Below are 12,578 nucleotides of genomic sequence, written 5' to 3'. Positions count from 1 at the left end.
CAGCCAGACGCTCCTGTCCCAGCCTCCCTTGTCTAGAGGCCAGTCCTGTTCCCTTGGTTCTTTGGAAGAAGAGCCTCAGACTGACTTCTGGAGACCTGCTCAGTCCCGCCCGCCCTTAGGGCTGCTCGGTGGCTATGGGGAGGTGCCCAGAGTCAGCTGCCACAGAGTCTGGACCTTACCCGGTCACCCTGACCAGCTCAAGGACAAGCTAGAGAGGACCTGGCATGGCTGGCAACTGAGGACATTTCAGGAGCCTGGGTAGCCCAGGGAGTGTTGGGACCCAAGTCGATTGGCCTGTGTATCTTTGTATACACCTCCATCCTGAAGAGTGTTCCCCAGCCCCACCCGGTCACCTTCCTACAAGGCCATGCCTCATGGAGTGTTACTAGAAGATGGCTGTGCTGGCCCCTGGGCTGGGAGGGGGACTGGGCCTTTCCAGAGGAATCCCTCAGCACAGTTCGTCGTCGTCAGCTCCGCTCACGCCCCCAGAGCCTGGGCTTCTGGCCTGGGAGGTGCACCTGCCCTGCTCTGTGTCTTGCAGCCTCCATGAACGTGGCCTTGTATGCGGGCATTGCGGGGGGCCTGGCTGCAGCCATCATTGTCATCGGCATTGTCGTCTACTGCTGCTGTTGCCGGGGGAAGGACGAGGCCAAGGACACAAGGCAGTGAGTGTCTGGGGACACCTGTTGGCGAGGGTCTGAGCAGTGTGGGAGGAAGTGTCACAGCTCCTCATGGCCCCTTCTAGTCATGCCAGCACTGGGCACAGCTGCCCCCAGGTGGCGTTACAGGCCTGGTACCTGACTCCAAGGCCCCTGGTTCCCCAGGCTTCCTGTGGCCTGTGCAGGGACAAGCTTGGGGTTGAGCCCCTGCCACCGTCTGGCCCCTCCTTGTCTAGTGGAGCCGGCCTGTTCCCGTGACACCCTGAGCTCATGAGCAGAGCAAATCTGTGCCCCCTGCCCGTCCTGCAGCCCAGTGTCCCTTTGCATCTGGAGGAGTAGGGATGGCAGGTCCCGTGGCTCTCTTCCCACGCAGGGCACTAGGCCCACCTCCCCGACGCCAGAACGAGGGCAAACCCTTCCCCTCTGTCCTCGTGCCCGCAGGAATCGGGTGGCCTACCAGAAGCCTCCAGAGCAGCTGAGAGAGCTTCAGACGGGGAGGGAAGAGGAGGACGACTACAGGCAAGAAGACGAGAGGAGCTACGGGCGGGAGTCCCCGGGCCACGCTGACCGGTGACTGGAGCACACTGCAGGCTGGGGTCGGGGGAAGATTGCGGTTCATGCCTCTGCTCCTGCCTCCCGTCTCCTCACCCATTTTTCTGGCCCTCCGTCCCCGTCATGGATGGGATGCCTCTTCCCCATATCATCAGCTGGAGGACCTGGCTAAGGGGATCTCGCTCGTGACTGACCCTGCCAAGTGCCCTCACCCAGGAAGTGACCTCTCCCTGCCGCCCGCCTAGCTCAGGGCCCTGGACCTCACCCTGGACCAGGCCACAGCCCCCCCTTCCTCTGGAGCCGGGAGTGGGGGGCTCCCAAGGCACAGCATGGAGCCGGGCGCTCCCTCGATTGGCCTCAGGAGGGCAGTGGCTGCCAACCCAGGGGGGCGCCTCGGGAGCGCCTGCCTGTGTGCGTATTTGTTGAATAAACGAGAGAATGAGTCCAGGAAGGACTCCCTGTGATTTATCCACCCTAAGGGAGAACTCCTGCTTCGGGACCCACTTTGGCCTCAGGCTCCCTTTCCAGTTCCTCCTCCCCGCTCCCCCGCCCCAGATTTCCCATGCACTCCAGAAACTGCAACCTCCAACCCACTGCGTGCTTCCTCAGGGATTCCTGGCTTTCTCTCTCTGCCTGGGATGCCCATGCAGTTTCTCTCCCTCTCCACCCGTCCCAGCAGGCCCATCTCAAATCCCAGGGACTCCGGATCGTTCCACACATGGGAACAATCTTGTCACCTTGTCCCACACTCATCATGGGCCACACGGCCGTTACCTGGGCATTAGTCTCTCCCTACGCTGACGTCTGAGCTACCCCAGCCGCATGATCCTCCTGGCAGGTGCTTACCCCAGCTGAAGTCGGGTCCCTGCTTTGGTAGGTTGAGTCTCCCCCTCTGTGGTCTCTGCAATATGTTTGTAGACTCACAACTCCCACCCAAACCCCCTTGCTAGTTTAGGGAAGGAAGTACGCACTGCTTTAAGTGAACGCATATGTATGCACACGGGGCAGCTTGTTCGCAGTAGGTCCCACATTCTCACATCATGATAACTCCTCTCAAGGCCGGAATAACAGGCATGGCCACCCCTGCTTCCTGACACCTAACCCTGGCCCTGCCTGGCCCTGGCTCCGCTCTGCTGGTGGGTGGTCACCGTGCCACAACTCCTCTGCTGGCTGGGAGCTCACGAGACATGTCCCGGCTTAGAGCTCGCGGGCCCCTGGCTAGTCTCACCCAAATGCAGTTTCCTACTAAGTAAACATCCCTGTCTTTTCTGGGTGATCAGAAAACCAATTCTGTAAATCTGTCATCTATTTGTGATTAAAAAAAAATTTTTATATATATATATATATATATATATATATATATATAGTTGTTGTTAAATTCGTTGCTTCATTCAAAGTGCTATCAGTAATAATAAACTTGTTAGTGGAAATTCTTATTTCTTTTTTAACGTGGGGCTTGTTCCCACCAAGGTAAATCTTGTGTCTCATGGGTTTGTGTCTACTTACCGTATACGTCATCTGCTTCCGAGGAGAGGAAGGCGATGTGATGCCTGAGACTAGGGGGTCAGATCCTGTGGGTCCCATTGCCCATGGCCATAGGAGGGTCAGGCTGTCTCTAGTGGTTGCTAGGGACAGGACAGCATCATACCTGGCAGCCGAGAGACACTCCAGGTAAAGTGTTGGACAGGCCATGGCGGGCCTTGGCAGTCAGTTTCCGGGCTTCAGGGAAGATGGTGGAAATGGTTATACCCAAAATGGCGCCCCTCCAGGGAAAGAGGAGAAAACAGTTCTGTTCTAGCCGTCAGAGAGAACAGGTGGCTCTCCCTCCTCAAAGCAGCATGATCCACGGTTGCTTCTCGCCTCTGACATGGTCTCTTCTGCTACATGTTCAAAATTCTCTCTTCCGTGTCCCTTCCCATGGCGACTTGTGCTCCCTCCTGTCCCAGCATCTGTTACCATATGGTCTGTTTCTACCTAGGCCTTACAATTTATGAGGACAGGAACTGAATCTCATTCATGGCCTGGAGCATGTTGACACTTGGTCAGTGTTTGCAGAATAAATGATGTTTGGTATCAATGTGTCTTGCCCAAGGTCATCTCCTGGTCTTCTAGATACTTGGAGGTGTCTTCCAGTCCTCACGATGCAAGGCTCTACCAGCATGTTCTTGAGGCAGCTGTGGAAGGGCAGGTGTCCACCTCCTCTGATTTGGGCTGGCTTGTCTCTCTGCCTCTGGAAAGGCTCTCAAGGTTCATGTGCCTTAGCCCCAGGCTTGAGTAAGAAAATAGGGGAAATCAGGGCCCACTGCATTAATTCAATGACCTTAAATCAGGACCTAATGCATGAATTCCATAACAAGCCTTTTGTGAGCACGTACTATGGACCACGGACTCTGCTGGATGAAGGGTATGTTAAGGTCACTAAGACACTCTTACTTAGGAGGAGTGACAGACAGGAACACACGTACATGAGACGGAGAAGATGCCATAGGAACACAGTGGGGACCCTCAGGGAGTTCAAGAAAGCTCCAAAGAGGAGGTGACGTTTGGGTTGCATCTTGAAGGAAGATGAGTGGTTTTGTAAGGGGGAGAGGGGTGGTGCTGACACGTCCATACTCCAGTGTGGGGCTCTATTACTTGAGTCTCAAATCACATTACCAGCTGGCAAGGCTACCGCCTCCTGCTGAATTTATTTCAATCCAGAAACTCAACGGGAATTAGATCGTTGCAGGTTCTCTTATGGTCAGAACCAGCTGATACAGGTCTCCTCAGGCTGTCAGGCACTCCCTTCCCAATTTGTGGTTTCTGGCCGACAGTTCAAAGACTTGTGGTGCTTGAGAAGAGAGACAAAGGCCACCAGTGACCTGGTGTCTCAACAACACATTTGAGACAGTTTTTCATACAATCCTTATTTACGGCTTCAAACACGAAGGCACGTGGCAAGATGAGGCATGCGTATTATCACCTAAGGAAGGACTCTGGCTGCCCAGAGACGTCCCTTCAAAGTAGCATGAACCTCGGTAAATCGGCCACTCTTCGGGGTCTTGTTCTTAAGTTGCTTTTGTGCACACCCACGTAGCACTGGCTTGCAAAGGCAGAGTGACACTAACGAACCGCACAGAGCTTGATGGACAATATTAATAGCAAACACTCAGGTAGCGCTTGCTCTGGGCCAGCCACTGTTCCAAACGCTTTCTATATAGCTCTCATAATCCTCACGGCAACTTGGAGAGCTAGGTGCTATTATTATCCCCATGTTACAGTCGAGGAAGCTGAAGCACAGTGAGTTTTAGCAATTTGAATAAACACAGAATGTCACTGTGCTATTTGCAGTGTTAGGCACACCAGACTTTCTGTCTACCTACCCCAGGCATTCTCACCCCCATGAGTCCCATGCTCTCGGTTGCTTATTGAACATGGACTCAGAACGAGGGAAGCAAGTTACGTTCAAAGAGCCACGTGCGTCACCAGGCATCGTGTTATCTGGGGGGATGGTGACAGATTCGCTGGCCTTTCCCCATCCCTGGGGTTCTGGCTCGGGACCCTGAGCGTAGGCAGGGGTGGTGCCTAGTCCCTACTGGAAAGTGCTGTCCTGTGGGAAGGACCTCCTCGGGGACACTCAGCTATTGGCTCTTGAGTTTGTTCGTGGAGACTGGCTTTCTTCTGGCCAATTTCCGGAAAGGTCTTTCTACCCTTTCTGTTACAGATGAGGAGACCGAGGCTCAGGGAGATAAGCTCATCTGAGCTAACATAGGTAGTAGGATTAGACTCAGTTCTGTCTGATTCTGAAGACCATGTCCTTTCTCCTTGACTACATTTCCTCCTGACCCCATGCATGTGTACAGGATGACTGAATGGGGAAAAAAGCAGGGATGAAGAAAGAGTTATGGGCTTTTTGCTTGTTTTAAATTTGTATATGGGAATTGTTATCTACTATAATACAGACATTTCAGATATAACACTATATGTGCATTTCTGAAGACCTTTGCATTCTGCAAAATCGCACACTAAAAATAATAGGGCTTATAAGAAAATTAGGGTAAGAGGCAGACCACAGAAAACCAGTGGAATTTCGTAACTGAATCACTTTTAAGACAACAATCCCAGAAAAAAATACAGTGGGGCTGAATTTATGCTGTTAACAGCAAGTAGCTCATCAAACCTCCACCCTCAAACCCTTTTGATGTTCATTTCTATAGCAACCAACTTATCAAAATTTTAAAAATGACCCAGGCGGGGCGCCTGGGTGGCTCTGTCAGTTAAGCGTCAGACTTCAGCTCAGGTCATGATCTTACAGTTCATGGGTTCGAGCCTCGCATCAGGCTCTGTGCTGACAGCCTGCTTCGGATTCTGTGTCTCTGTCTCTCTCTCTGTCCCTTCCTTACTCAGGCTCTGTCTCTCTCTCAAAAATAAAATAAACATTAAAAAAAATTTTTTTTTAAATGACCCAGGCAATTCATCTGGCTGTAGAATTGGGGAAGGGGAGTCTCCCTTTAAAATTTTTTGGCTTTTATCCTGCGTGTTGATTTCTGGCTATGTGCCTATCTTTGTACTTGAGTTCTCCTGTTGGCATATGGGTATATCCTGCCTTTGCCAGTTGTGGGAAGGGGTCAGGATATATTGCAAGGTGGCTTACCATTAGCTCATCTTTTATAAAACCAATCCTTCCTTTTTTTTTTTTTTTTTTTTTTTTTTAAATAGCACAAGGTAAGTGTCTTTTGTATTAATCAGCTTGAGGCAAGTTATGGGATGGTAACCACCTACGATCTCAGCGGCTCACAACTACAAAGGGTTATTTCTTGCTCACATTGTGTGGGATCCCAGGTTAGCTCAGGGATGCCGCCCTTCCTGATCACGGGATGCAGGCTGAAGACCAACCCAGCTCTCGGGACCTTGCTGGTCTCAAAGGCAGAGGGAGAAGAAAATGACCGACACTGAGAAGACTCATACGACTTCTGCTCGGCAGGGGCCGCCACTCCCCCCGGCTCCGATTTCGTCGCACGGAGCGAATCACATGGCTCCGGGACACGGGCCCACCATCCTTCTCAGGGAGAAGCGGTGAATATCGTTCAGCGGTGAACTCAACGATCACACCATCTACTCCACCTTCACTGTCTCCTCCTGGGCGCTCACGACTTCCCCGTACGGTTTAACCCAAAGCAAAGTGAATCGATTCTTGAAATCACTTACCCTGAAGCCACTTCCTGAATGAAAGGAAGGCACTTGGCAGTTGCATTTAGCTTTTTTTTTTTTTATTAAGGCCACCATGTATTGCGTAGGCTTTGTCATGTCTGGGAAAGCCATCACCTCGCCAAGGCCCAAAAGACAAGGGGAGAGAAGGGGGTGAACCCTTCCAGAACCCAGTGGGAGCTAGAGACACAGGAGAAGGGGTTTCTAACAGGAAGTGGAGTCATGGAGAGACTCCAAAGCCAAAATGGCAGCACCAACGCAGGGAGTGGGCAGGGGAGGAACCACCACTCTCCCACCCTGCCCGCCTCCCCTGGCAGAACCCAAGCAGAAGCCAGGTGACAAGACATTAGGTCACTCATACTGTGGGGATCAGCCTCTTGGAGTAAAAATGGAGGAAGAAAGGGCAAGAGAATGAAGGTGCGGGGGAGGTGCAAATGAAGACTAACCAACACACCTGCCTTCCCCTACAACCAATGGTGCATATTCTATTTTGAGCGGGCACTAAATCTCTTCATTCCCACTCTTCGGCACCCCCTGCACCTTCTTAAGGGATGAAGAGGGATTCATTCTACCTTCCATCGTTTTTTTCTTTTTTTAATTTATTTTGAGAGAAAGGGAGAGAAAGAGAGAGAGAGCACGAGCAGGGGAGGGGCAGAGAAAGAGAGGGAGAGAGAGAATTCCAAGCAGTCTCTGCACTCAGCACAGAGCCCAACATGAACTTAAACTCACAAACCATGAGATCATGACCTGAGCTGAAACCAAGAGTCAGACGCTTCATCGAGTGAGCCACCCAGGCGCCCCCGTTCTACCTTCTAAAAGAGTAAAAGCTCATTCAGAGATGACTCAGTCTAAGTTCCAAAAAAAGGAATTTAGAAACACTTGTATCCTATTTTGGGGGCCCAAAGAACAAATGTCTTCCAGTGTCTTCCTAGTACCAGCAAATGGGGGATTGATTCTTCAGATGGCTGGTCCTGCAACCACATCACAGGTGACTGGGAGAGGCTGTAGGAGAGGTGCAGAAGGGATGCCAAACATATACAGGAAGGTGCTATACTATCTCTCCACTGGATTATTTTCTTCTTACACTATTTTTCTTGAAACAACCTCAAACTTACAAAAAACGTACAACATGAAAGACCTCTTCCCCGAACCATCTGAGGATGCCAACACAATGCTCCCTCCCCCTACATGTGTATTATATATGTATAACATTTCATGTGCATTTCCTCCCTATAAGGATATTCTCCTGTGTAACCACAATACAGCCATCAATATCAGGAAATCAGCATCAATATCCTCAAACCCCACTGTTTTCCCAATCTTCCCAGTAATATCCATTAGAGTAAAAGAGTCTAGCTCAGAATTACTCATTGCATCTAGTTATATGTTTATATCTCTACCTATCTGTTGTATCTATCTATCTATCGTCTATCTATCATCTCATATATGTTGAGACTGAAGCAATTCCTCAGTCTTCCCTTGATTTTCATGACTCCGACACTTCTGACGATGGTAAGCTAGGTATTTTGAGGAAGTCTCTCGATTTGGGTTTGTCTGGTATTTCTTCATGATTAAACTCGTGTGTTTTTAAGAAGAGTATTACAGAAACAAAACTGTGTCCTCATTGTATCCTATCTGGTGGCACAGGAGTTTAGTATTCCTATTGCTGATAATGTTAACTTTGATCACTAAATTAAAGCAGTGTCTACAAGTTGTTTCCACTCTAAAGTTACTTGTTTTCCCACTGCAACAACTTTTTTTTGAGAACTTCTTAGACACTATGCAAACATCCCATTTCTCATCAAAATTTTAACTTACCCGTCAATTTATTAAATCTCTACGGGCTCTTGAGTTTCTATTTTATCTTCTGGGTTGTAATCCATTGCTATCATTATTTAAAAAAAATTTTTTTTAACGTTTATTTTTGAAAGAGAGAGAGACAGAGCGTGAGCAGGGGAGGGGCAGAGGGAAAGGGAGACACAGAATCCGAAGCAGGCTCCAGGCTCTGAGCTGTCAGCACAGAGCCCGACACAGGGCTCAAACTCACGAACTGTGAGATCATGACCTAGGCTGAAGTCAGACGCTTAACCGACTGAGCCACCCAGGCGCCCCTATCATTATTTACTTTGATGCTCAAATAGTCCCAGGTTTGGTTTCTGTGACCTTTGACAATCTTTCTTTGTACACTTCACCATTTTCTGACATAAGGTATCTCAGGTTCATTTTGTACTTTCTCTTTCTCAGCGCTGAAATCGGTTGTTTCCCCAGAGAGCACTTGTCCATTTCAGTGAAAAATGGTGTGCAGAAATGAAGATCTGAGAATTAGGTGAGCTCATAGTTATTGTTTTCCAGGCCCTCTCAGCAGTGTAAAGGTCTAGTGAGTGAATTATATATCTATCAGACACAAGAAGTTATATATAATATATAATTTTAATATAATTATTATATAATTTTTCTATATACACATTATCTTTTACTTTACCTCTATATTTGTTTCTATATTAATAATCTCTCTATATTGAAGATCATAAGTTCACACCAGTGCCTCCAGTTCCAGGCCAACACCCCAGGGGGCTTGAGTTTCCTCCTCTTCTGTATTTGTAGCTTCCTCCTCCTCCAGCAGTGGGAACCACCAGCGATCTTTCTCCTTCCAGATATGAGAGAAGTTTGGAGACAATTCCCTATAACCCACTCAAGGGAAGTAGCGTGTCCCTGATCTCCTCTTACCAGCAAACCTCTATTAGCCAAAAAAAATAAGTTAAGTTAAATTTTAAGAAGGCATGAAAAGAAAAATGGTGAGAAAACACTCCACTTGGTTTTCAGTAGTGGTCCCAACGCCACTTGTCATTGTTATGGTGTGGGGGATTCACCCAGACCTTCAGAGGAACGATAAGGTCAGTGAGAAGAAGAAAAAGAGAAGGCGAGGAGTGAGGGGTGCACTAAGGAGCCACCAAAGTGAATGCATAATTTCTAGACGTATTTTGGTGGTTCCGACTCTGAGCAGTATGCATGGCCTGAAGCTCCTTCTAATCCTAGACGGAAAGACTGTCTTCTGAGCTTGCCAGGGGCCACACGGCAGGGGGAGCAGCTCCGTATCTGTTCCTCTTGCCCTCATGAAGGGAGTACCCATCCAGATGGTTACCCTTATTCTCTCTGAAAGGCCTTCCCCACTTCAACCAGAAGCTGCTGTAGAGTAAGGTACAAGCACAGGTCTTACACAAATGTCTTGGCAAAGAGGCTGATGGGCTGAGGTAACTGAAAGCCAGAAGCAATGGTGTCTTAGCTGTAGAACAGAGACATGACCAACTGGCATTGAGGTCTGCGTGGCTTTGATCACCAGATGCTAAGGGAAATGGGCCAAGAGCGAGATGTATGACCTGGTAAGCTTGTTTCCTCTCCATTTCCTTTGTTGGAAGGCAGAGAAATTGAAGATAAGGGTTTGTGGAAGGTGATAGATACACCCAATAAAGTTACACAGAGACCATCTAACTTCACCTACTGCAATAACCTGCTTGTCTCTCCCTGGAACTCCTATTATTTGAGTAACAACACGTCCACTTCTAGCATCCAGATCTAACCCTTTTTAGATTTTCCATCATTCATTTCTTCCTGATACCTTCTGGGAGTGTTCCTTAATCCAGTCTTCTAGCTCTAATTCTGGGATTGGGGCTGGCTTCCTACAGCTTCCCCTGAAAGCAGAGCCTGGGAACAAGGTGCTTGTCTTACAAGGTGATATCAGGAAGCAGCCGTGGGGCAGTAAGGAGAGTGACATAGGGAAAAAGTCAGTAAAATCTGTGTGATTGAGCTGGTTCCTGCTGTGGGCAACTAGGGCTCAAACACACTGCGCACCTTCTGAGAAACTGCAACATGCCTCGGAATTTTCCCACTGAAGGGATGACCTACGGGGGCATTTATCTACTAACTCCCATCCCCTATAGATTCTGCTAGTCAAGAGTTGTTTCTGTAGGTGTTGACTTTCCCACCCTTGCTAGCTGCCCTGCATAGGTCATGTGATGTCCTCCTGAGGCAAAAAAAAGGGAAAGAGATTGTAGCATGCATCCAAGTGGGTGCAGAAGCATCATGCACGGACCTGTCTCGTAACTCCACTGAACTCAGGTGACAAAGAGAATGAGATGAGGGACCACAAGTGTCTGCCCAACCCTAGTTGCCAGGGTGGAGAGTCTTCAAGGTTGCTCCCACCCATCTCCCCTCCGGTAACCATATAGTTTCTTCTCTACAGTTGAGTGTCCAGGTTTTGTTGTTGTTGTTGTTTGGGTTTGTCTCTTTTTTTCCCCTTTGGTTTGTTTATTTTGTTTCTTAAATTACATACAAGTGAAATCATATGGCATTTGTCTTTCTCTGGCCGGCTTATTTCACTTAGCATAATACCCTCTAGGTCCATCCATGTCGTTGTAAACGGCAAGATTTCATTCTTTTTCATGGTCGAATCATATTCCGTTGCTCTTCATCCATTCATCAGTCCGTGGACACTTGGGCCACTTCCATAGTTTGGCTGTTGTAAACAATGTGGCAATAAACATAGGGGTGCAAATATCCCTTTGAATTAGTGTTTTTGTATGTTTGGGGTAAACACTCAGTAGTGCGAATCCTGAATCATAGGGTAGTTCTACTTTTAGTATTTGGAGGAACCTCCATGCTCTTTTCCAGAGTGGCTGTATCAGTTTGCATTTCCACCAACAGTGCACGAGGGTTCCTTTTCTCCATATCCTCACCAACACTTGTTGTCTCTTGAGTTTTTTATTTCGGTCATTCTGACGGGGATGAGGTGATGTCTCATTGTGGTTTTGATTTACATTTCCCTGATGATGAGTGATGTTGAGCATCTTTTCATGTGTCTATTGGCCTTCTGCATGTCTTATTTGGAGAAACGTCTGTTCATGTCTTCTGCCTATATATATGTTTTAAGTTTTTATTTATTTATTTATTTTGAGAGAGAGAGAGCGAGGGAGAGAGAGAATCCCAAGCAGGCTCTGTGCCATCAGTGCGGATCCCGATGCAGGGCTCGAACTCATGAACTCTGAGATCATGACCTAAGCTGGAACCAAGAGTCAGATGCTTAACCGACTGGGCCACCCAGACGCCCCTCTCCTGCCCCTATTTTAATTGGATTATTTGTTTTTTGGATGTTGAATTGTATGAGTTCTTTATATATTTTGGATACTAACGCTTTATCAGATATGTCATTTGCAAATAACTTCTCCCATTCAGTAGGCTGTTTTTAGTTTTGTTGGTTGTTTCCTTTGCTGTGCAGAAGCTCTTTGTTTTGATGTAGTCCCAATAGTTTATTTTTGCTTTTGTTTCCCTAGAATACATCTAGAGATGTATCTGAAAAAAGTTGCTAAGGCTGATGTCAAAGAGGTTACTGCCTGTGTTCTCGTCTAAGATTTTTATAGTTTCCGGTCTCACATTTAGATCCTTAATCCATTTCGAGTGTATTGTTGTGGATGGTGTAAGAAAATGGTCCAGTTTCGTTCTTTTGCGTGTTGCTATCCAGTTTTCCCAACATTATTTGTTCCCATACTTCAGCCTCAGGCATTGCCCCTCTTCAGCCTCAAAAATGTGGAGGGAAGGAGGGTCCAGCCAGGGTCCTTCTCTTGTTATTTGCTCTGGCATGTGCCTTGATGTTTGCAACTGATTCCTGCAGTGTTGCATTGTAGGCACCTCTTTTCCGTGTATCAGCAGTGATTTGCCCAGGGCAACATGGCGAAGAGAAAAGAGCACAAGTGAAAGTCTTTCCCCCACATGAGGGTCCTGCTAGACCACTCTTTCTCTTCAAATCAACCTGTGGTCAGTTCTGAAGATTCCCCCCTTTTCTTTAGCTTTTCTCCCTTGTGTCGTCATCCTCCTCTCCATTCTCCTTGCTATTTTGGCATTCTTCCATGGCACAGAGATCTGGGCCTCATTCGTGGACACATCCCTGGTGTGGACTGAACCTGGAATTGTCTTCTGTCCCTTGGTAGCCCCTCAGTCCATCTCCTTGAAGAGACAGGTGGAATGGCTTCTGCTAGGTAAGCGTCTAGATTATGCATTGCAACATTCATAAAAGGATGTCACTTTTACCCCGACTCCCGATGGCTGGCTTTTAAAGCAAGTGTGTCCTCGCTTAACTGCCAAGAAAGACTATTTGCACACCAGAAGCATCAAGCAACTGTAACTTAA

At 48.1% G+C, this 12,578-nt stretch overlaps 1 protein-coding gene across 1 annotated transcript in view; it reads left to right on the top strand.

Moving 5' to 3' along the window:
- GPA33 (glycoprotein A33) overlaps nucleotides 1-2,498 on the top strand; it is a 38,489-nt gene extending 35,991 nt beyond the window's left edge. Inside the window, exons 6-7 of the mRNA XM_042925867.1 lie at nucleotides 542-665; nucleotides 1,101-2,498. Coding sequence (XP_042781801.1) covers nucleotides 542-665; nucleotides 1,101-1,233 — 257 coding nt within the window. The 3' untranslated portion in view covers nucleotides 1,234-2,498. The remainder of the gene's footprint in view (nucleotides 1-541; nucleotides 666-1,100) is intronic.
- The last annotated feature ends 10,080 nt before the right edge of the window (nucleotides 2,499-12,578 follow it).

The sequence above is a fragment of the Panthera leo genome, chromosome F3, assembly GCF_018350215.1.
Source record: "Panthera leo isolate Ple1 chromosome F3, P.leo_Ple1_pat1.1, whole genome shotgun sequence".
Lineage (NCBI taxonomy): Eukaryota > Metazoa > Chordata > Mammalia > Carnivora > Felidae > Panthera > Panthera leo.
Note: the sequence above shows the minus strand (reverse complement) of the source record. Positions and strands in the feature narration are given on the sequence as shown.